Source organism: Macaca mulatta, chromosome 11 (assembly GCF_049350105.2).
Source record: "Macaca mulatta isolate MMU2019108-1 chromosome 11, T2T-MMU8v2.0, whole genome shotgun sequence".
In the NCBI taxonomy this organism is placed as follows: Eukaryota; Metazoa; Chordata; class Mammalia; order Primates; family Cercopithecidae; genus Macaca; species Macaca mulatta.
In genome coordinates, this window is record NC_133416.1 from 104,234,738 (window position 1) to 104,258,259 (window position 23,522).

General features: G+C 36.4%; 1 protein-coding gene across 4 annotated transcripts in view; it reads left to right on the forward strand.

Annotated features, from left to right (window-relative positions):
• The window catches only part of NEDD1 (NEDD1 gamma-tubulin ring complex targeting factor), a 45,950-nt gene continuing 22,428 nt past the window's right edge, over positions 1 to 23,522 (forward strand). Inside the window, exons 1-5 of one of the 4 annotated variants that reach the window (XM_015152495.3) lie at positions 1 to 383; positions 2,525 to 2,668; positions 5,527 to 5,621; positions 9,939 to 10,055; positions 12,284 to 12,424. In XM_015152495.3, coding sequence (XP_015007981.2) covers positions 2,533 to 2,668; positions 5,527 to 5,621; positions 9,939 to 10,055; positions 12,284 to 12,424 — 489 coding nt within the window. In that variant the 5' untranslated portion in view covers positions 1 to 383; positions 2,525 to 2,532. The remainder of the gene's footprint in view (positions 384 to 2,524; positions 2,669 to 5,526; positions 5,622 to 9,938; positions 10,056 to 12,283; positions 12,425 to 23,522) is intronic. The other 3 variants (XM_015152491.3, XM_015152494.3, XM_028829793.2) reach the window with 3 other exon arrangements.

Genomic DNA, 23,522 nt, shown 5'->3' on the forward strand with positions numbered 1-23,522 from the left:
AGCGCCGAGCGGGCCGCGGCACCCTGTTGTGTTGCTGCGGAGAGGTGAGGTTCCGGAGGCCCTGAGGTCAGCGGGGCCCCGCCCGCCGCGTCCGTGCACCCTACGTATCCTAAGACCCCCTCCGCCCCCCTCAGAGGGCGGGGCGGAGGTCCCTGGGCTTCGCGCGCCCGGAGCGGTTGCCGGGCAGGGGCGCGGCGGCGCGTTGGGCTGGGAAGTGTCTGGGGAGCCGCGGGCTGGGGTCGCACACCTCCCCGAGAGGCGGCCCAGGTCAACTAGGGTAGGTTGGTGGCGGCCCTGGTGGCTGTGCTGCCCCGGAAAAGTTTGCCTCGTCTCCACAAGTCTGTCTTCTTTTTTGTCAACCTCAAGTACTTCTCTTTTGCCAGGTACTCGGATGCATTTTACAGGGTAGCCTCAGTTGAGCGGTTGTCCTGCAAGTAAAGTGCAGTTTCGGTGATTGAAAGTTGGAGAACTTTCATTTCAGCTGAGTAGTGTAGTTGAATTGGTTCCTGTAGCAGCTGTCCCTGAAGCCAGGCCGACGTTACCGCCTTCTGTCCTGACTGCTCGCTTTCGATGGGACCCTCTTTGTGGGACTGATGTAAAGTCTCTCCCTTAAATGTGCTCAGTTCTTAGAAGACCGGAGTAGGTGGGCAGATAGTCCTCTTCCCCGCCCCGCTTTAAGAGCGGGAAACAAACATTAAATCACTCGGCGAATTATGTCTCCTAAGTTGGAGCGGGTCTTTCGAACCCAGTTTTTCAGAGCCCTGGCCTCGGTGATCTACCCACTACACCCCGCAGCTCAATAGGCCTGGTGTAAGATGCAGGTAGACACAGCTTGCAGTTGTGTTTACAGGGCTTAGAGATCGCTTTTCCAGCAGTTCGTTCGGGGCACGTGTTACACATGTTTAAGGCTCCAAATCCAAACACTGTTACATTTCGACAGGTGACTTTAATGGCTTTTCATAGCACTGTGTCAGATGAATGGAGCATAAGGAAGCACATGAGTGAGTTACCTTAACTTTTTGTCTCGAGAATGAAACGTTTTTATAATTATGTCTTTAACTTGTCCTCTGAAATGGCTTATACTAGACGTAGGTGTGCTGTTGTATTGGTGACTCGGGGACCTGGCTGTGACATCACTAATGCTGTGTAGTAGTCTTGCACTTTCCATACTAGGAAGGTGTGGGAGGTATAATTCTGTGAACTCTCGCTTTCCTTTTCTCCCATGTACTTTTGAGCCTCCCTTTTCTCACCTATCGTTCAGTTCATTGCTACCTGTTGCTCTTTAAGGTGCCTGCCTAGAGCAGCTTCCCTGCCTTCTGTTTTCTAGACTTCCTTGGTTTGTGAAATCACCTTGTTAGAATTACATGTTTCAACTGTATACTCTGAATAAATCATTGAAGGTATTGTAGTCCAAGAATTGGTATGGGGACTTAGTGGCATCTCATTTGACCATATTGCTAATTTTAGGGTTTTGGAAAATGGTGTGAATGGATTCTGACCTGCAGAAATGCTACTTTATCATATGTTTTTTAAAAAATTAGGAAGTTACTTATTAATAGTTATTTGTTGAGAAACTGTTTTGTGCCAGGAATGTTTCAAGACTCTGGTGTGGGGAGACAGACATTATTATGAAAACAAATAAAAATTTCAGATAGTGGCTGGGCGCGGTGGCTCATGCCTGTGGTCCTAACACCTTGGGAGGCTGAGGCGGACAGGTCACCTGAGGTCGGGAGTTCGAGACCAGCCTGACCAACATGGAGAAACCCCGCCTCTACGAAAAAATACAAAATTAGCCAGGCGTGGTGGTGCATGCCGGTAATCCCAGCTACGCAGGAGGCTGAGGCAGGAGAATCGCTTGAACCTGGGAGGTGGAGGTTGCAGTGAGCCGAGATCGCGCCCTGGCACTCCAGCCTGGGCAACAAGAGTGAAACTCCATCTCAAAAACAAAAAAAAAAAAAAAAAAAAAATTCAGTTAGTAGGAAGTGCTATGAAAAAAATGAAATCAGGTATTGGGATATAGAGTAAACTGGTAAGTCCCTTACCAGGTAAGGAAGGGGCTGCATTAGCCAGGGTGGTCAGGAAAGGCCTTTCATAGGAGGAAACATTTGAGTTAAGACCTGAATGATGAGAAGGAGAGGACCATGGGAATCTGGGGATAGCATCTTAGGCACACGGAGCAGCAAATGAAGAGACGCTGAGGTGAGAATAACCTTGCCTTTGCATGAGGCAGAGAGAAGGCCAGTGAAAAGAAAGAGGAGAGTTACCTGGGGGCCAGGACATGTAAGGCAGGCTAAGGAAGCTCAATTTCATTATCATTACTGTGAGGAGCCATTGGAATGGTCAGCTGAGAGAATGTGATCTGGCTTTTGTTTTAGGAAGATCACTTCAACTACTTTGGTGAGTGCACTGTTTGGAACAAAAATGGATGAGTTAGAGCCACTTGTTTTAGATTAGATTTTGACCTTTTTTTGAGTATGTCTGTTCTTAAATGTTTTAAAAATATATTGTTTTAAACTATTTGTAGGCGCAGTCATGCAGGAAAACCTCAGATTTGCTTCATCAGGAGATGATATCAAAATATGGGATGCTTCATCTATGACATTGGTGGATACATTCAACCCACACACATCACCACATGGAATCAGCTCAGTATGTTGGAGCAGCAATAGTATCCTTTAAAAAACACACACACACACACAAACCACTTATTAGGTTAAACAACCACTGTCAGTGAAACTTTTGCATGTGACTCATACTGAGTAATGTATTTTGCATTGCTACCAAGGATAGATAACATAAAATAGTAATTTACAAAACAATGTATCATATGAATGCACTCTGATTTTATGTGTTGGGTTCATTTAAAAAAAATTTAGTTGCAACCCACTTCATTTGAAAACATTGCTATTAAAAAAGTATATTCTGTCTACACCATAGAATTAGTTATGAAAAGTTTCTTAATGAACCAAATGGAATAAGGTTGGTAATTGTGGAAATAATTCCAAAAGGTTTTGGAATGAGTTTTTGCATCTACATTTGGGTATTTGTGGATCTGAACTGAAAATTAAAGACAGAACATGAAGGCGGAAGCAAGTTTGGGAGGAGATAAAAAATTGTCCAATATCTCCATCTTACTGATGTGCTCTCCATATCTTCCTTCCTCTCTGTGTGTGATGAAAACTACTTTTTTCCTAAACAGACATAGTAAAGTTACCTAGATTGAATTTTTCTAAGCTTTTTATGTTTCTGATTGACACCTCCCCTGTCTTGGTGAGCTCCTAAATGTGGATAAAATAAAATGAGGGAGTGAAGACTGTAAACTGGGGTTTTTGAACCCTGCGCTATTGACTTTTTGGGGCAGAAAATTTGTTGTGGATCTTTCCTGTATGTTGTACCATGTGGAGAAGGTTTATTGGTCTTCTCCCCTTAGGTACTAATAGCTTCTAGTTGTCACAACCAAAAATGTTTCCAGAGTCGCCCGAATCACTCCCAGTAGAGAACCACTGCTGTAACCACAGTTCTATCACCTTTTATATGAAAATGTTTTATATAATTGGTCTGTTAGAGATTTTCTTTTGTGAAACTCATATGCAATTTCTTAACAAATTTTTAACATTTGTCTGATTTTTATCAACACCAAAGTATTAAATTCTGCTTTCTGGTGAAAGGAAAAAAATCAAAGCTTTAAAATATGACTGGTTCAGGAACAAAAATATTAAAAGTTTTATATGAGCCTTACTATTCTTGCATGTCTATAACAAGAAGGACAAATTTTCTTACTGAATTAAATTTACCTCCTTATCATTCCTATATTTTGTATTAAAACAGTACAACAAATTATTTTGGTACTCTGTTAATCAAACTCATGGTGAAATGACTACATTTTTGAAGGACTTTCCAGATATTTAGTAGGGAAAATATTTTAAAGAGAGCGACAAGTGTGTGAAGTTGCTGTTCTCTATTTTTAGATTTTCATTATGTTTAGAGCTTAATTTTCCCTCTTATTATATAAAAGTAGCAATTTGTAGTAAGATTATTTTTTGGTTGACTTTTGTTTTAAGGAGTTTTACTAGGAGTTGGCATTTACTAATGTGCTGCTTAATAGTCTAGCAACAAAACTGATGTAGCTATGAGATAGTGTTGTATGACTTTTGGAAATTGGTCTTACCGTTTTCTTGCGTGAGCAGATGTGCACTGAAAGCCTTCATACAGTCTTACTCTTAATAAGGCTTTGATCACTTCCATGGAGGTTAATTACTGAAGATCAAAGAGTTCCCAGCCTTAGCAACTTGGGGTCCACATAGCATAGATTCCAAGAATGGGGTTAATGTGAGACGCCAGAGAGATTAGTTTTTTGTTTTTTGTCGTTTAGCTTATGTTCCTCACTTTCTCATGATTTCTAAAACTACAAGAGAAATACAAAAGTAACTAGATTACCCACCCACATTATGTTTCAGTTCTTTTTTTTTTCTATATTCTAAGGAGAAAAGTAGTGGTAAACATAGGAAGAAGTCAAGGAAAGGGAAATGGTTTTTCTCACTATGGTAATATCTAGGTAGAAATGATTTGATTTGCATCATGTATCGTAATAAAATTACAGTCCATGCTCTGTTTACAAAATACCTGAAAGTTATGCAGAACATTCAAAAGTTAATGCAGTTAGGGATTCTGAGTGTCTAATTAACCTTTCTCCATTGTTTTTACTCACATTTTAATTGCTAAAAAGCACAGATTTAAACTTCTGATATTTTAATTTGTTATGACTCTCAAAATCAGACTCTTATTCTTGGTTATATATTGTTGTATTTAATCATTTTAGTTTTAAAATACTTACTGTTTTGTGTTTACTGATTGTTCCACTTATGATTCATGTAAAAGAAGGTAAATAAAATTTTAAATTAAGATTCAATTAAATTTTATTTAAAAATTAAAACTCATGACACAAACAATTCCTATTTAACCATACATATTTGTAAAATATTTGCAGGTTACTATAATATTCATTCTTAATTTAAAATTGGAACATTCTATCACAAAAATTCATGTTCTGGGAAAATATCAGGTCTTTTTTTTAAAAAATAGAAAAATAGGGGACTAGTGTGGATGTTTGCTTCCTAGTTTAGATTGGTACCAAGCACTAGGTTAATAAATATCTTGAACAGTTTCTGTAGATGAAAAGGTTGATTGATATTTGCTGATGCTGCTTTTATCGTGCTCTCATTCTTGAAGGATAAAATTAGCCCTTCTGGCCTACTCTTTGAAAACAGAGTAGTATTTCACATGGGTTAAATAGCTTTTGAGTGATAGCAGAGCCAGAAGGAAGGCTAGTTCTTCCCTGCAGTAGTAGCAAAGAGAATTAGTCTTAGTAATTATTAATAGTAATGTGAGCTATTTTTGAAAGCTACTCTATAAGCTTTACTCATTCATTGTCTTAGTGTGTTTGCTTTTATAATTGCAATTCTTATAATAGTCTCTAGTGCTATAGATGTTCATGGATTGTTTGATGCTCCATAACTCTTCATTTAGATAACTTTTTAGTAACAGCATCTTCCAGTGGCGACAAAATAGTTGTCTCAAGTTGCAAATGTAAACCTGTTCCACTTTTAGAGCTTGCTGAAGGGGTAAGTGATTTTTTTTTTAAACTGTTAAAAATCTTAGTTTTGCTTGACTGGCAATTGCTTGTTTATTGTGGTGCTTGCAACTAAATATAAAGGTTTTTAAAAGCATCATTTTTAACTTAAGCTCAAAATAATACAGTAACACTTAAAAATGAGATATGTGTACTTACTGAGGTATTTTTAGGTAAAATAGTTTTGAATATTAGGGGAACAATTGAAGACTTGAATTTTGTTAACTAGGCCCTTCGTTTCTTCATTTTCCTTCTGTGGGAGAGGATTCCTGTTGCTGCTATTTTAGGACAGTGTCCCACACAGGTTACTAGGTTGACCTGAGCAGATGAACTCTAATGACACGGCACTAGTTTACTGATCTTGAGCTCAGGACCATCAGGAACAGACTCATAGCTGATGATAGCCCTCTGCTTCAGATTCTGTCCACCTGTACTGAGGGACCTGTCTGAGCCTCCCCATGCGCTCCTTAAACAGGTTTTTTTGGTCAAAGTGGGCTTAGGTCCCAGGGCATTTAAATGAAGCTGTCACTGCATACTGTTGCCTTATCCTTTTGTTTTGTTTTGTTTTTTTTTTTTTTGAGATGGAATCTCACTCTGTTGCCCAGGCTGGAGTGCAATGGCTCAATCTTGGCTCACTGCAACCTCCGCCTCCCGAATTCAAGCAATTCTCCTGCCTCAGCCTCCCAAGTAGCAGGGATTATAGGTGCCCACCACCATACCTGGCTAATTTTTGTATTTTTAGTAGAGACGGGGTTTCACCATGTTGGCCAGGCCCGTCATGAACTCCTGACCTTGTGATCCTCCTGCCTCTGCCTCCCAAAGTGCTGGGATTACAGGCGTGGCAGCCTATCCTTTTGTTTTATAAGTTAATCCCTCTGATTGAGGATGATACTGGCTTCTTCATTTCCAGTCACATTCCTTGAAAGCTATTTCTTTTTAAAATAGAATAAGATTTGAATAAAAAGGTATGAGTAGTTGATAGCTTGTTTTTTGTTTGTTTCAAAGTTTTCATAGCAAATCTTAAATTATTATGGATTGTCATAATTTTACATACTGGGATAGGTAAGGTAGCCCAATTAGAAAGAAAACAGCAGGACAATTGAATAAAAGCTCAACTAATTTAAAGAGGACTCATGATTTTTATCAATCCTCTCCTAAAGGTATCCAGTGGGATTGACCTGAACTTCAGTTCTAACCCACAGATGTTGGAGACTGGGACAGAGAGAACATCTGCTAACAGTAGAAATGGAGTTTGAGGCACTCTGTTTAACCTGTCTTAAGCGAAATCAAGGCATAGAATGTCCCTGGTCGATAAAAGGCAGACTGAAGTCTTCAAGAGCAGGCAAAACATCTTAACCATCTTTGGATCTTTGTATCCTAAGATGTTCAAAAAACACTTGTTAATGTCAACGTCAAAACCACTTTAACTTCTACTCTACCACTATATATATGTACTACTGTTATGCATTATGCCTTAGAATCAGTGAATTGGTGTTTGGGAGCTTTATTTTTTAAGTATAAAAATAACAGATGGTATTTACAAGTGTTATATAATTCTAAGAGTTTTGTGAATATTCCAAATTAGTTGCTATGATTCTTAGCCCTCTTTCCCATAGTTAACAAATCATATCATAATGCTGATAAATAAAAGTAAGATTAGTTGAGTTCAAATTTTCAGTCTGTTTTAATTTAGCTATAAAAATATTTGCAAACATTGGTTTTTTAGCTTTTACTAGTAATGTTTAAAGTAACATATTTATGTGCTAATAACCTTTTTGTAACTTTCAAATCCTCTTACTCGTGTATTGTTTGAGGCATTAGACCTTTTCTACTTGAGAAAATAAATTATGATCCTACTCATTTAAAAATTTTAGAGTGGAACTTTAAGTTCATATTTATTTTCTTTGATTTTGTATTTCACCTCTTTAAAGTAGAATGTACCTTTGCCTTGCACCTTGAGCAGTACAGGATTCCTGTAATAACCACACAATTTCCATTAATTATTTAAGTTCATTAGTTGCATTAATAATACACTATCATTAAAAAAGACCTATCATCAGGGTTAGCCAGCTCTAAATATAAGTTTTATTTTGAGCCCTTAAGAGTAATTGTAGTTGTTGTGATGATTGGAGTCCCAATACATTGATCTTCAGTGGACACCATCTTTTTCTATTTTATTTAAAGGCTGTTTTGATAGTTCTTAGCAAATTCTCCTGATTTGCAGTGACAACCAGATTTTAAATCTTCTTAGTCTCCCTCCACCAAAGTCAATTCCTAGAATGGTATTTGCAGGAGAATTACAGCAACTGTACTGAAACATTGATGTTGTGTGCATCTTGCTATTTTTATATGTTAGTTGATACTCTTGGTCAAAATTTCAGAGCTAGAAGGAACCCTGGAGTCCACAGAAGTGAACACAAATCTATTTGATTTCCTTGAAGCATTTTTGACCCCCTTAAAAGCTGCTGGATCCATGTGGAAGAAAGACAATGAGAGAGTGGCTCTTTAGTACAAGATTAGCATGTTTATAGTACTTAAACATGCAATGGGGGAGAAGGGCTAGAGGAAGGAGACCATCTGCACTCTTTAAAGAATCTCTTTTGAGCAGAGGATATTTCTGAGAAGCATAGACTCTCAAAGTAAGAACAGTAGATCTAGTCTTCACCTTTCGTTTCTCAAATGCAGAAACACAGGCTCAGAAAGGTGAGATGATTTGCCTAAACCTACATAGCTTGCCGTTTAACTTTCAGCGAAGTTATAAAATGCCCCCTTTGAATTTGAAGAATCCAAGGATGCACTGTGGAAGTTACAACTAATGTAACTTGGTAGTGCATCTGAAAAATGCACTAACTTGGTAGTGCATAGGAAACTTGGTAGTGCATAGGAAAAAAATGCACCATTGTGTTCTGTGTAGCATAGTTACTGATGGCACCACCAGATTGGTGACACTCAAAGATACTCATTGAGAAGAACTTGATAACATCTGTATTTTAGCCATTCTATAAAGATCGAGCATGGATATAGCTTTGTGCTAGTGAAACTGACATTCTGGCAGGGGACAGGCAGTAAACTAGTAAACAAAAAATACCCAGATATTGATAAGTTATCATGCGGATAACTAAAATAAGATATTGCAATAGCAAGTTACATTAAGTAGCCAGTGGAGTTCCCTTGAAGTGTGGTGGCTCTTAAGTTGATCTGTTGACCAGAAGGTCTTCCAAACAAGGTTCAGAGAATTTAGCTTTCTAGGCAAGGAGAATAGCTGTGTAGAAGCCTTGAGGCAAATATAGGGTTGTATATTTAAGGAATGGAAGGTCAGTATGGCTGGAGAATTAGTGGATGAGGAAGAAAATTGTAACAGATGAGGTAGGGCCCAGATAATAGGACTTTGAAAGCCAGGTAAATGTTTGGAGTTTATTCGTGGTGTGATTGGAAGCCGTTGAAGATTTTTAAACAGGAAGGAGACATGATCTGATTTACATTTGTAAAGTCCACCCTACTTATGAAGAACAGAATATAGGAAAGCAGGAGTGGAAACAGGGAAACCAGTTAGGAAGCTGCTGTCGTAGTTTGGCAAGGTTTGGGTTAGTGTTAGTAGTAGCTATGGATAAAGGGAGCCCATGTGGGATTCATTTTTGGGTTGGAGTTTAGAGAGCTTACTGATAGATTGGAGGGGAGGGAGAACAAGAAATCAAGGGTTATACTAGGTTTTTGTCTTGAGAAACTGGATGGTGTCTTTACAGAGATGGGGAACAAGTGAGGTTGGACTTTGATGACCTGATGTCTGAGACTTGGTCTCCTTAACAGGGAGATTTGCTGGGAGACTTAGGGCAAGTATCTTGACTTCTTTTAAAAAACTTACTTCATTGGTAAAATGAGGACTCTACACTGGAAATTCTTTAAAGTCTCTTCTATTTTTAGCATTTCTGAGCTGGGGATTGATTTTAATGTAGGATATTCTGTGGAAATACAAGAACAGGCTTTATCAAGGGGAGATAGGATGGGCAAACAAGCTGTGATGGGAGACCAGGACTGCCAATGTCTCCTAAGCTTCCTGTGTTGTCACCAGTCCACAGAAATGAACGCACATCTATTTGATTTCCTTGAAGCATTTTTGACCCCCTTAAAAGCTGTTGGATCCATGTGGAAGAAAGACAATGAGAGAGTGGCTCTTTAGTACAAGATTAGCATGTTTTTAGTATTTAACAAATATTTATCACATGCTTATTAAGTGTTGGATGAGACCTGAAAGTCAGCTCTGAGCTCTGTTAAATTAAGGTAACTTTTATTTTTATTTTTTTTTAAATAGCAAAAGCAGACATGTGTCAATTTAAATTCTACATCTATGTATTTGGTAAGCGGAGGCCTAAATAACATTGTTAATATTTGGGATTTAAAATCAAAAAGAATTCATCGATCTCTTAAGGTAAGCAATTAAAAAAAAATCTTTACAAAAAAATGGATATCTTAATGCATTTAGAGTACTTACCAAGCTTTTATTTTTGAGCTTTTATGATAAAAATAAGGGGCTTCAGAATTGTTAGGGAAAATAAAGGTGCTATTTAGCTGGAAACTTGTTTTTATGTCTTTTTTCTTCCATGTATAGAATTGATGCATATGATCAACATTTAAAACTTTTTTCTTGTTTTTTTCATTTAGTTCTACTCTTATTTGAATGAACCACTTCACTCATTTTTTTCTAAACTATGGTTTGTGGTCATCAGGGATCTTTCCTTAGGGCAAGCTGGAAAAAATGAGAGTTGTTTTGGGATGATAGTATTCAATATAGTAATCAGAGTTGGGGGTTCAGCTTTTTAGTTATGTAGTATATTTGGCTGCTCTTGTTTGTGTTATTTTTTATCTGTTTGTATTTTTAACTTGGTAATATTTTGTAAACCAATTTACTATTTACAATTAATGTTTCTTTAATAATTAGCTTTTGGTAGTTTCAGAAAATAAAAATATTTAGCACAACATAGTCTCTGGTTATATTTTTGGAATTCTACTTTTCATTATATTGTCTTTTTAATATTTAGAAGTTGATCTTAAATTTAATTTTTGTCTTTTAAAAAGGTTTTAATATGAAAAATATAAACATATATCTAGACACATACACAGAGGAAGAGCTTTCTTTAACCCATCACCCATGTAAGCTTCGCTTACCCCATCCCTGCATGGCAAAATTTGATACACTTTTCCATTTTCAGCTTTCCCAATTACTCTGGATGGTTTTCTGTCTTTTTGGTGTGAAATTCATAATGTTTAGCTCCCTCATTCATTCTGTTAATGAATATTTTGACTAATTGTGATAGTGGGAAATCTAATGTTTTACCTTTGAATCTTTACAGTCCTCTCCCTGGTGATTAACACAATCTCTGGCACTTGGTAGGTTCTTAGTAAATGTTTGCTGAATGACTTACTTTCCACAGTTGAAATTAGGAAGACACTTGCCTCTTTATAAAGTCATATAAATTACATTGGACCACATGTTCTTAATTTCCCAAATGGGAACGATACCCAAAATATCTGCTCTTCCTTTTTTCTTTTCATCAAACATTTTTTCCTCAAGATAGCAAGCGTTCCTTGGTTTTAGAAATGGAATAAAAGGTAAAGAAATCTCTGAAAATACTTGAAGGACCACTTGAAAAAGTTGTAAGTGGAATATCATAGCTATTATTCTTGCCATTATATAAATAATTATTAGATACAGGGCTTAGTTTGTTGGTATTATTGAGATATGGCATCTTCCTGTTAAAAACTCTTCTCCCAATTTTGATAACTTTTCTCTGCTCCTGCTAGACATCTCTAATTTGATGTTGGAAAACATAGTCCTTGTGAACTCAGTTTGTTTAAAACCTGAAAGTTTTATTTCCTCAAAGTGTATTCCTAATTGGATTTGAGAGGCAGCCTGGTATAGTGGAAGGAACAGAGGCTTTGGAGTTTGACATGGAGTTGAATCCTGGTCACTTAGCAGTTATGTGAGCTTGCATGGGTTTCTTAACCTCTCTGTGTCTCATGTACTTTGTTTATAAAATGGGCAAAATAACCTTGCCCCTCAGGCTTTTCTAAGCATTAAATAATATATAAAGCTCCTAGCACTAGTAGGTTCTGAGCAAATGGAAGCAGCTGCTGTTATCTCACAGATGCCTCGCTCATTTGTTCTTCCCACTCCTCCGTTTTGCAATGTCTGGTTTTTTTCCCCTTCCCATGATTTTTCTCTTTCCTTTAAGGTTGAACTCCAGCTTTATGTCTTCCATAAAGCTTCCTCTGCCAACTTCATTCACAGTAGCTCTTTCTCTTTCCTCTGACACTTTGCCTCCATCATTCATTTAGCATATTCTCTGCCATTTTCATGTTAAAGCAGGAAATCAAAGTAGTCAACTTGCAATACCTGTTATTTGTCAGAGGAAGTGAATTCTTTAAAGTAGACATAATGCCATGTAGAAAATTACCTTTCCATAATGTCTCTCTCTCTTTTGTAAAGTGCCTGGACCATTTTTATCATTATTGAAAATAATTCTCTGTGTATTTGAGGAAAATGTTAAAGCAAATATTAGATTGATAAGTACATAATATATGGTATTTACAGAAACATGAAAATGGGCTGTTCGAGGGTTATGGGGCAGCGTACTTACTTTCATTTCTCTCTTTCAGGATCATAAAGATGAAGTAACTTGTGTAACATACAATTGGAATGATTGCTACATTGCTTCTGGATCTCTTAGTGGTGAAATTATTTTGCACAGTGTAACCACTAATTTATCTAGTACTCCTTTTGGCCATGGTAGTAACCAGGTACAGTATGAGTTTATTCAGAGTAAAATGGTGAGATAGATTTTGAATTGTATCTTACATAAGGCTGTGAATTTAAGTTTTTGAAATGCTTGATGGAAAAACTTTAGCTATTTTTAAATGGTAGTGTTTTGAAATATTCAGATAGCAAGCTAATTCATACTAGATTATGGTGCTTATATAAATTTGATTATGTAATCAAATAGTCACATCCTTCTAGACTATAACTATATACAGCATAATAAAATACAAATAGTTGTTAATAGGTTAAATGTAAAAAATGGATATTAATCTTTCTGCAGCACTACTGTTATAGAAATGTGTCACATAGCTCAGACTTTGTCAGCTGCAATACAGATACACTCAGAAATACTGTTTTGTGGACATGGAATGATTGAGTGTTTTAGGCAGAGGGTAATTTAAGTTTTATATTTTTGTTTTTGTAGGTATATGATAAAGTATCAAAGCTTATATATTTCAGGTTAATATAAGAGTGTTTTGGGAAACTTTTTAAAAGGAAAATAAGTCAATTTTTTCCCTTTATGAAAAAGTTTAGAAGAATAAATTCAGTTTTTCAAGGAACCTAACTCTTGGTTAACTTTCCATAAAATTTGCCTTAGGAATTTCCAGTGAGGTGCAAATTCTTTTAATTTTTACTTAATTATAATCTCTTTGGCCATAATTATTATCAGATAAAATATGGGAGATCTTCACTTTTGGCAAGTAGTTTTTAAAATTATTACTTGAATGTATTTAGTGCTTAAAAAATTTAGTGGATATGAAAAGTATACAGGAAAAAGTCTTTTTTAAGTTTTATATATATTGGGGGAATATATATATATAAATGGTATTATGAGTAAGTGATATAAAAGTCTTATAGTGATACGGAACAGTTGAGAGAAGACTATCTCAGAATAAAATAGGGAAAATTGAAAGGGTTGGGAGTTGCAGCTAGGTCTAAGGCTTATTTATTTTGTTTTTACTATGACAATATAAATTGGCCTTTTTGCCAATTATTTGTTTCTAACTTGTATTAGGGTTACTCTTTGTTTTGTTTGTTTGTTTTTTTGAGACGGAGTCTCGCTCAGCTGCCCAGGCTGGAGTGCAGTGGCGCAATCTCAGCTCACTGCAATCACCGTCTCCTAGTTTCAAGCAATTCTCCTGTCTCAGTCTCCCAAGTAGCTGGGATTACAGGCACCCACCATCATGCCCAGCTAATTTTTGTATTTTAGTAGAGATGGGGTTTCACCATGTTGGCCACGCTGGTCTTGGACTCCTGACCTCAGGTGATCCACCCACCTCGGCCTCCCAAAGTGCTGGGATAACAGGCGTGAGTCACCGCACCCAGCCAGGGTTAGTCTTTTTCACATGTCCACATTATTGGTGGAACCATGGCCTGTTTCTTTGTCCTCAGTCTATTGTCTAGTTTCTTGCCTTACATGGAGAAGATGCATAATGAATATTTTAATGTATGAGTATATTTAGAGATGACAAAGATTTTGTTAGGCAAATATAAAGCTTTAGAAGAGGGATTATTTTTTTCTTTCTTTTTTTTTCTTTGAGACAGAGTCTTACTCTGTTGCCCACATTGGAGTGCAGGGGAATGATCATGGCTCACTGCAGTGGCAACTCCTGGGCTCAAGCAGGAGCTTTTTTTTTTTAATATTAGAGACAGGGTCTCAGTATGTTGTCCAGGCAGGTCTTTAACTCCTGGCCTCAAGTGATCCTCCTGCCTCGACCTCCCAAAGTGCTGGGATTACAGGCATGAGCCACCACACCCAGCTGGGAGAGGGATGTTTTATATGGAGGACATCACATTAACAAAAATAAGGAGAAAGGAAATTGCATGGGCTTTATATAGGGCCAATGTGAGAAAAGATTGGAAAAGGGTAAATATGAATATAGTATTGATTTAAGACTGAATGTCACACAAAAGACTTCTGTTTTGGAAGGTATTTCGGGAAACTAATCAGAGTTTTTAATTAGTTGAATGTCAGAATCATAGAATCCTTGAACATTAAAAATAGCCTTTAGAGGTAATCTTGCTTTCTGCACTTTATGGATGAAGATAAATGATTTGCCAAAGGGATGCTCTTTAGAATGTACTAAATTGTCATAGAAGCAGGAACTTATATTTTGTTTTGGTGATTTCTTTTTTATTTATATTTTGATAAAGGGGAGCCGTAAAGTCTAAACTTTGGAACTATTGTGAAAAAAATCATTAATGTTCAAGTACCTTTTTTAAGGACATAGAGTAACTTTCTTTTTTGTGTGTGTTAGAAACATGACAAATTTATAAATTTTATAAATTTTGGACTGACTTTTCAATACCATAAAAATTAGACCAGATACTACTATGTATATTCTTATACTTCAATTTTTATATTTATTATATCTTGCTAGAGAGTTTTCTTATTAAAATCAGACATGAAGGAATATTCCTGAAAACATTAGGTTTGACTATACTTTTTGACCTAATTTTGTGTAAAAGATTTAAATTTTTAAAAACAATTGAGGTGTAACTTTATAATAAAGTGCAGCGCATATATTTTAAGTGTACAGCTTGTTGAATTATTAATATGTTAATACATTGGTGTAACTACTAACAAAATCAAGATATAGAACATTGCCAGCACACCAGAGGACTTGATTTTGCCTTTTCCAGTCACTACCTCGTATTTTATAAAAGGAATCATATGTGGGCCAGACGCGGTGGCTCATACCTGTAATCTCAGCACTTTGGGAGGCTGAGGCAGGCGGATCACTTGAGCCCAGGAGTTTAAGACCACCTTGGGCAATGTGGCGAAACCTCATCTCTATTAAAAATATAAAGAAATTCACCAGGCATGGTGGTGCATACCAATAGTCCCAGCTGCTTGGGAGGCTGAGGCAGGATGATCACTTGAGCCTGGGAGGTTGAGGCTGCAGTGAGTTCTGATTGTGCCACTGCACTCCAGCCTGAGTGACAGAGTGACACCTTGTCTCAAAAGAAAAGAAAAACAGGAAATGTCATGTGTCTGGTTTCTTTAGTCATCATTACGTTTGCTTTGTTGCATGGAATAGTTCATACTGTATTAATACTGTGTAGTGTTTCCTTATATGAATGGGTCACCATTTATCCATTCTATTGTTGATGAGCAGTGAATTGTCTTGTTTTAGCTGTTACAGGGTAGCTACTGTGAATATTTTTGTACAGGTCTTTTTTTAAGATTATGTTTTTATTTCTTTTGAGTAAATACTTAGGAGTGGAATTGCTGGATTGTAGCATAGGCATACAGTTTTACTTCATGAAAAATTGCCAAAACATTTTCTAAAGTGAAATCCAACTGGATGTGAGATCGAGTTGCTCCACATTTTTGCTAATACTTGGCATTATCTGTCTTATTTTTGCCACTTTGATGGTTATCTAGTGCTGTCTCATGGTGGTTTTAATTTGCATTTGTCCATGTTGAATGATGTTAAGTAAATTTTTATGTGTCTTCTTTTGTGAAGTGACTGTTCAAATCTGTTGCCTGTTTTTATGTTGGGTTATGTGTGTTTTTAAAATTTATTTATGATTTCTTATGTATTGCAGGTAGATTCATTTTGGGGATATGCATGTTGCAAATGTCTTCCTTCAGCCACGGCTTGCCATTTTACTCCTTAATACCTGGTTTTGTGTGTGTGTGTGTGTGTGTGTGTGTGTGTTTTAATGAACAGAAGTTCTTAAATTTAATGAAGTCAAGTCTCATATGTCAGTCTTTTCTTTTATGTTTGCTGCTTTTTGTGTTCTCTTGAAGAATCTTGCCTGCCCCAAGGTTTTGAAGATGCTATTCTGTGTTTTCTTTTAGAAGCTTTGTTGTTTTATCTTTCTTATTTATGTTTGTTATGACCCATTTCAAATTAATTTTTGTGTATTGTGTGAGAGAGGGTCCTACATTCCATGTAGATATCTAATTGTACCAATGTTATTTATTACAAAGACCAACCTATCCCCACTAAATTACAGTAATGCCTTCTTACGAAACTGATAACTGTATTGGTTAGTTTGTAGTCGTTCTGTTTTGTTACGTTGGTCTAGTTTGTTACTAGTTTTGATTATTGTAGCTTTATGGTAAATCGTGATATTTTTAACTTCACTTTGACTACTCTGGGCCTTTTGCGTTTCTAGCTGAATTTTAGAATCAGCTTGCCCATTTATAACAAAAAATCTGCTTCATTTTGATTAAGATATTGGATCTATGGACCAATTTAGGAACAACTACTATCTTAACAATATTAATTCTTCCTTGAACGTGGTATAACTATCTATTTAAGTCTTTAATTTTTCTTAGCAGTGTTTTGTTTTTACTGTAGAAGTCTTGCATATCTTTTAGTAGATTTATTACTATGCATTTTATTTTTTTGGTGATATATTTTAATTGCATTTTTTCTTAAATTTTATTTTCCAATTCTTTGTGGCTTGTAGAGAAACACAGTTGATATTTGTCTTTTGTCATTTTATCCAAAAATTCTGCTAAATTCACTTAATAGCTTGGACAGTCTTGATTCTTTTGAAAGAATTTGTAGATTTTTTTTTTGCATTTATAGTTTATACACTATCATGTCTGTCATCTGTGAATAATAAGTTTTTATTTCTTATTTCCTGATCTTTATATATGTTATTACTTTTTCTTTATTGCATTGACTAGGCTCTCCAATCCAGTGTTGAATAGAAGTGATGATAGTGGACATCTTTATTTTGTCCCCAAATTCAGGAAGAAGCATTCACAGTTTACTACCAAGCATGATAGTAATTGTAAGGTTTGTGTTGTAGATATCCTGTGTCTTATTAGGGTGCTGTATATTGTGGGCAAATTTTACTACTTATGTTGGAAGTTTTACATCATTTAGCTCCTATAATTCATATTTATCCATCCTAGATGAAAGTAGCAATAAGCAAGTAAGTATACAGTTAACCAAATAAAATGTTGAGTGCTGTGGAAGCAATAAACTGCAGAGTTCCAAGGGAACATACAGGAGAGACACCTAAGCCATTTGGGAAGAATAGAAAAGCATTTTAAAGGAAATGATGTCTCAGTGGCAGCCTGAGGAAGGGTGCAAGTTATTCAGACCTGGGTTGTTGGTGAGGGACCAGAGAAAGTGGTGAGAGGATTTGGAGAGCGCTGTAAGCAGAGGTGATCACTGCATAGAATGCTTACCACCATCTATTGTGTTTCAGCACTGTGATCATTGCATTATATTACCTTCTCTCATTTAATCTTTGCTACTAACTTGTGAGGTATATGTTCTCATTTTACAAATGAGAAAATAGATTCCAGGACTTTCAGATCATGCAACTCTTAATTGACTATTTTACATATCAACTCCTCAGAATTGGTAGCATTTTCTTTTGTATATCTAGCTCAGGAGCAGCTGAATGTAAAAGGATTTGAGGATGAAAAGCTTATGGAAACTTTACAGTATTTTCTTGTCTCTTTGTGCAGGAGTCCAATATGTACCTATACCTCTTCCTCACACAAGTATCTTCTAAAATTCTAGGTGATAGGTTGCTGTATTACTGATTTTGAAAGGATTTTCATTGATAACTTTGCACAGGGAACTGAATTAAATATATCTTTTAGTTTAGGAAAACAGTAATGCTCAAAGCTTATCTCTTATCTAAGGTCAGATAAACTAGAACTTGAGATCTTCATGGGCCTGCTGCCTCCTGCTTGGGCATTCTGCATCTCTGTAGGATCTTTTGATGTAGCTTTACATGGTAAGTCCCACATTTATTTGGAGAGCACTAGGAGTAAAGCACCTTAGCTAGCTGAGTGAACTTGAACAAGTTACTTAACTCTCAAGCCTCCTTTTCCTTATCTGTCAAGTGAGAATAATATACTTCCAATGGGATTTTTTTTTTTTTTTTTTGATGGCTAAATGAGATGGTGAGTGTGTTTATCACATTGCTTACCATTTGGTAAGAGGTCAGTGAATGTTAGCTGTTATTGTGTGCTTTTAATGAATACCAATCTATCAAAATACCTTTTGTGATTTACTTCTCTAAAATGATTTGAACATCTTTAGATTTAATGTGTTCTCTCCAAACCCAGTTGCAAGTTGACCCCAGTAATCCTATTTTGTGTTTTAGACTGATTTAAAAATGAGAGCATGAAAGATGGTGAAAAATTTGACTAGAGTCTGTTGGTTTTTTTCCCCTTTCCCTGGAACAAATGGTTATATTTGTTGTGTATACCATTTTATTTCATTTTTCTTCAATAAGTTATACCATTAAAACAATACATGGGCTCAGAAATATAAGTTGGCTTCTGCTGGTAAGGATGCAGTCCCAGTTTTCTTAGTGAGGAAAGACAGTTTTCATGATTTTACATACTTATGTTTCCTTTTTATGGGCAGCATAATTTAAACCTTTGGAATTTTTCTTTTCAAATTAGTTTTTCTTCCTACAAGTAGTACTGCCTGTTTTATCTGATTGTGGCCCAAAGCATCAAATTGCTACTTAATGAATGTTTATTCATTAAAAAAACTTTTATTAAAATTTCTCAAAATTCAGTTCAGTTTAAAAATATTGTGACCAGGCACAGTGGTTCACACCTAGAATTCCAGCACTTTAGGAGGCCAAGGCAGGTGGATTGCTTGAGCACAGGAGACCATCCTGGGCAACATGGTGAAATGCCATCTCTACAAAAAATACAAAAATTAGCTAGGTGTGGTGGTGCACACCTGTAGTCCTAGCTACTGAGGAGGCTGAGGTGAGAGGAGTGATTGAGCCTGGGAGGTTGAGGCTGCAGTGAGCCATGACTGTGCCACTGTGCTCCAGCCTGGGTGACAGAGTGAGACCCTATCTCAAAAAAAAAAAAAAAAAAAAAAGTGTGTGTGTGTGTGTGTGTGTGTGTGTGTGTGTGTGTATGTCATGTTCATTCAACTTTAAATGTTCATAACAATTTCAAATCTGTCAAAAAGTTGACATAATTGAATTCAGTCTGTTACTTAAGCCCAATTTCTGTGTTAAGTTTTACTTACTGAGAAAAATGGTAAATGGGGCACATCTATGATTAAATTAAAAATTTTTCTGTTTTTTTCTCTATCAACAATCATGAATTTGAAATCTTTAAAAATTAATTAAATTAGTGTCTTAGTGAAAGTGACAGGAATGTAGAATCTCACAGAATCTGCATCATACTGAATTTTATATTGGAAATAAGATTTCCTGAGTATATTTAGAATCCAACTTTGAAACGTCTGAGCTGAATTAAAGTTACTCGCTTTATGTGGATCACAGTGTCTTTCTGCAGGGGAAAAGAGCCTCGCTGCTTCTGCAGAACTGCTGGGCTGACAGACTGCTTAGGTTATAATTGCATGTCACTCTTTGGCAAGTTCAGCATCTTAGGCTCACAAATAGGTTAACCTGTGTTACCTTTCTCAAGCTGCAGCCTTTTGCAAAGCAATTACAAATGTCAATCTATTGTATTGATTCCTTAGATTAAAAAACGATCTTTAAATGTAGGTTTTCTGTGACATTTCAGTATATGTTATTCAGTATATGTTAAATCCATTTGCTTTTCCTAAATGAAATGTTTTATGTATAGATTTTGTAAGCATTAAGAGTCTGCTTGAGTATGGGGATCTGGTAAATGTAAATATTAATTACATTTTTAGAAACAACAGTTTTCTCAAGAATGAGTCTATTCTAAATTGGTTTATTTCATTGACTGGTTTTGTTTATACCAGAATTGCAGCACTCAAAAACTTGGACTACAAAGACTTTTTATCTAGAAGTGGTCTCTTTTATGTTATATAGGAGCATTGGTATAAAATGGTTTTATGATAATATTTCTTTGATTCTCTGTATATTTCTATAGTATTTGTATACACTTGACAAGCCTATATAATATGTTCTTGAGCAGTTTTATAATTGACATTTAGGCATAAAATAAATGGATGATCTGTATTTTTCTTCTTAAAGCCTTTTTTCCTTCTATTTTTCTCTTCTAAATTTTCTTTAATGGAAAGCTACTTGAAAGATATTTTCTTACAGTGTTTCTATGTATATCTCTGTCTTCCATCCATATAGTTATACTCATTCTGTTTGTCCAGTCATGTTTTCTGCCTGTTCTCATTAGTGATCTACCCTGGGTATCCTCATATTATTAGTCTTCATAACCATAATTTTTAATGACTGCATGTATTTCATTATTCAGTGCCATCATTTACCTAAACAGTCCTCTATTGTTTTATTTTCCAAATTTTTATAATAAAAATGAGCATGTCAATATTGTTTTCATAAGTATGTATCTTCTGCTTTTTGACTTTTTTCTTTGAGAGTACAAGTTCTCTTTCAATGTAATTTAGTAGCAGGCTTATATTTTCTTTAAGAAGCTTAAGTGTTACTCTATTATCTTTGGTCTCAAATGTGTGATGTGATTTCATAGCTTTTGAAACCCTTTTACGTCACTAAATCACTAGTTTTTTATTCCTAGGTTATTTGAAGGAATTTTTTTTCTTTAAAGCCAAGTAATTTTTCTAGAATATATCTTGATGTTGGTCATTATATATTGCTACTGTTAGGTACATAGCTTGTGTTTCTTTTCTTTTTTTTTTTTTTTTTTTTTTTTTGAGACAGGGTCTCATTCTTTCACCCAGGCTGGAGTACACTGGCGCGATCTCGGCTCACTGCAAGCTCTGCCTCCTGGGTTCACGCCATTCTCCTGCCTCAGCCTCCCGAGTAGCTGGGACTACAGGCGCCCGCCACCACTCCCGGCTAAGTTTTTGTATTTATTTTAGTAGAGACAGGGTTTCACCGTGTTGGCCAGGATGGTCTCGATCTCCTGACCTCGTGATCTGCCTGCCTCGGCCTCCCAAAGTGTTGGGATTACAGGCGTGAGCCACTATGCCTGGCTCATAGTATGTTTCTTAATATGTAGTTTCAAATCTTTTATTTTTGGAAATTTTTTTTTAATTATAATTTTTTAGTATGCTTTTTCTCTCTTTGGATTTTTTGTTGTTGCATTTTCTTTTCTTCAGTGGTTTATCATTTTTTCTCAAGTGTTTTTAAACTTTTTTCTTATTTCTGATTTTTAAAAATTTCTTCCTTTTTAACCTGTCTTTAAGGTATTGTCTGTTGTTTATTCATTTTTGAATTCCTTCTAAATTAGCCTTCATTTTTGAAGAGATTTTAAAAATTTCTAATTCTTTCCCAAGTTCTGACATCTCGTTTCTGAGTTTTAAATTTATGTTTTTTTCTTAATGTCTTGTATTTTTTTTTTTTCTTTCTGGTCATCTGTTGAGAACGTTTTTCTCCTTGTTCTCTTTGTTTTCATAAGTTTGTGTGGGATATGTCTGTGAAATTAGTTTTAGTTTCCCTGAACTTCTAGACAGAAGGGGGTCAAGTGGCTTTTCTAACTTCACAGAGCTCCCCATTGTTTTCTTTTTTTTTAATATATATATATGTATATATATATGTAAATAAATATATGTAAAATATATATGTATATGTATATATGTTTATGTGTATATGTGTGTGTATATATATTTGTAAAAGTATATGTATATTTTTTAATGGCTGCTTGCTTTCTGGGGTTCCCTGGCTCTGCTCTGCTTTTCCACCTATCTGAACCTTTGTTTCCTTCAGCTCTGTTGCCTCCATCCTGTTCAGGTTTGCTTCCACTCCTAGCAGATCTCCTCAGTGTGGGGCTGTGACCTGGGAGGGACACACTTTGGCTGGTCAGTTTTGGAATTCTCTGGCTGGACTGCTCTTGTCCTTCTGACCTTCCTGCAAACCTGTAGCACAGATCCGTTAATGAAGTGGATGTTCTGGGTTTCGGCTGAGGTTGTAAAATTGGCCAACATGCTTTTTTGTGAATACCTTTTGACTATTATGGGCTGCTTCTGTTCTCAGATCTCAGACTCCTTGTTATTTCCTTCTACTTCCTTCTGCAGAGACACCAATACCATGAAAGACTTATGGCTGTTAATTGTTTGACCTCTCAGCATGTATTTGGGGGTTCATGGGGATACCTGATCATCTAATTTGTTGTGAATGTTGTCCGTGGGATTTTAGTTTTTGGTCATCTAGTTTATTATCTGTTTTAAAACACACACACACACACACACACACGCTCACACTCACGCTGTGTTGGGGATTTCTAAGACCAAATTTGGTCATTCTCTAGGATTCACAGGATTCTGTGTATAGTCATACTCATGGCTATGATTTGTTTTATAGTGAAAGAATACAAAGTAGCAAAACCAGCAAAGAGAAAAGTGCATGGGGTGAAGGCCACAGGAAACCATATGTGAGCTTTCAAGAGTCTTCTCCTAGAGTGGATGTGCTTAACCCCTCCAGGATCAAATTGTGACAACATATATGAAATGTTGTCTACCAGGGAAGCTTGTTAGAGCCTCAGTGCCCAGGGTTTTTACTGGGGAGGTTGGTTATATCTAGGAGCCCATTGCCTAGCACATACCAAAATTCCAAAGTCCCAGAAGGAAATTAGGGATTCAGCTGTGGTTCAGCCTTAAACCGTATCTGTCACAAATAAGTTTAGGCAGAGCGAGTGGGCCATTCTTATCAGTTAAGGCAGTGGGACCCCTTCCAAAACCCAAGTTCGCAGATGCTAGCCAAGGACCAACCCTGAGTGCAGGACTTTTTAAAGATAGGCAGTCTCAGGCCTGCTTTTCTGCATACACATGCACATATGCACACACATACGTACACGCACACACACACTCGCGCATGCACTCACAGTATTGACAGCCATTCGGAAACTCTGCCACCACCATAACCAGTAACTTCTCAGAGACCTCCCATTGAAAGGATTTTAAGCAAAAGACAAATATGTTGAGATTTTCGGGTTTGAAGATGTTAGTTATTGCAACAGAGTGGAGGATGGATAGTAAGCCACTGAGAATGGAAATAGGATAACTATGCAGTGGCTTAGGTGACAGATGATTTGTGCTTGAAATAAGGCCCTGGGAATCAAGAAGCTAGTATGGAGTCAAAGGAACACTATGTATATTTGTGACCGTATATATGTGTGTATGTACATAGGTATATTAAGATGTTTATATTAATTTCTCACTGCTTTATAGTGCCTAGTAAGAAAATGATGTGAATGTG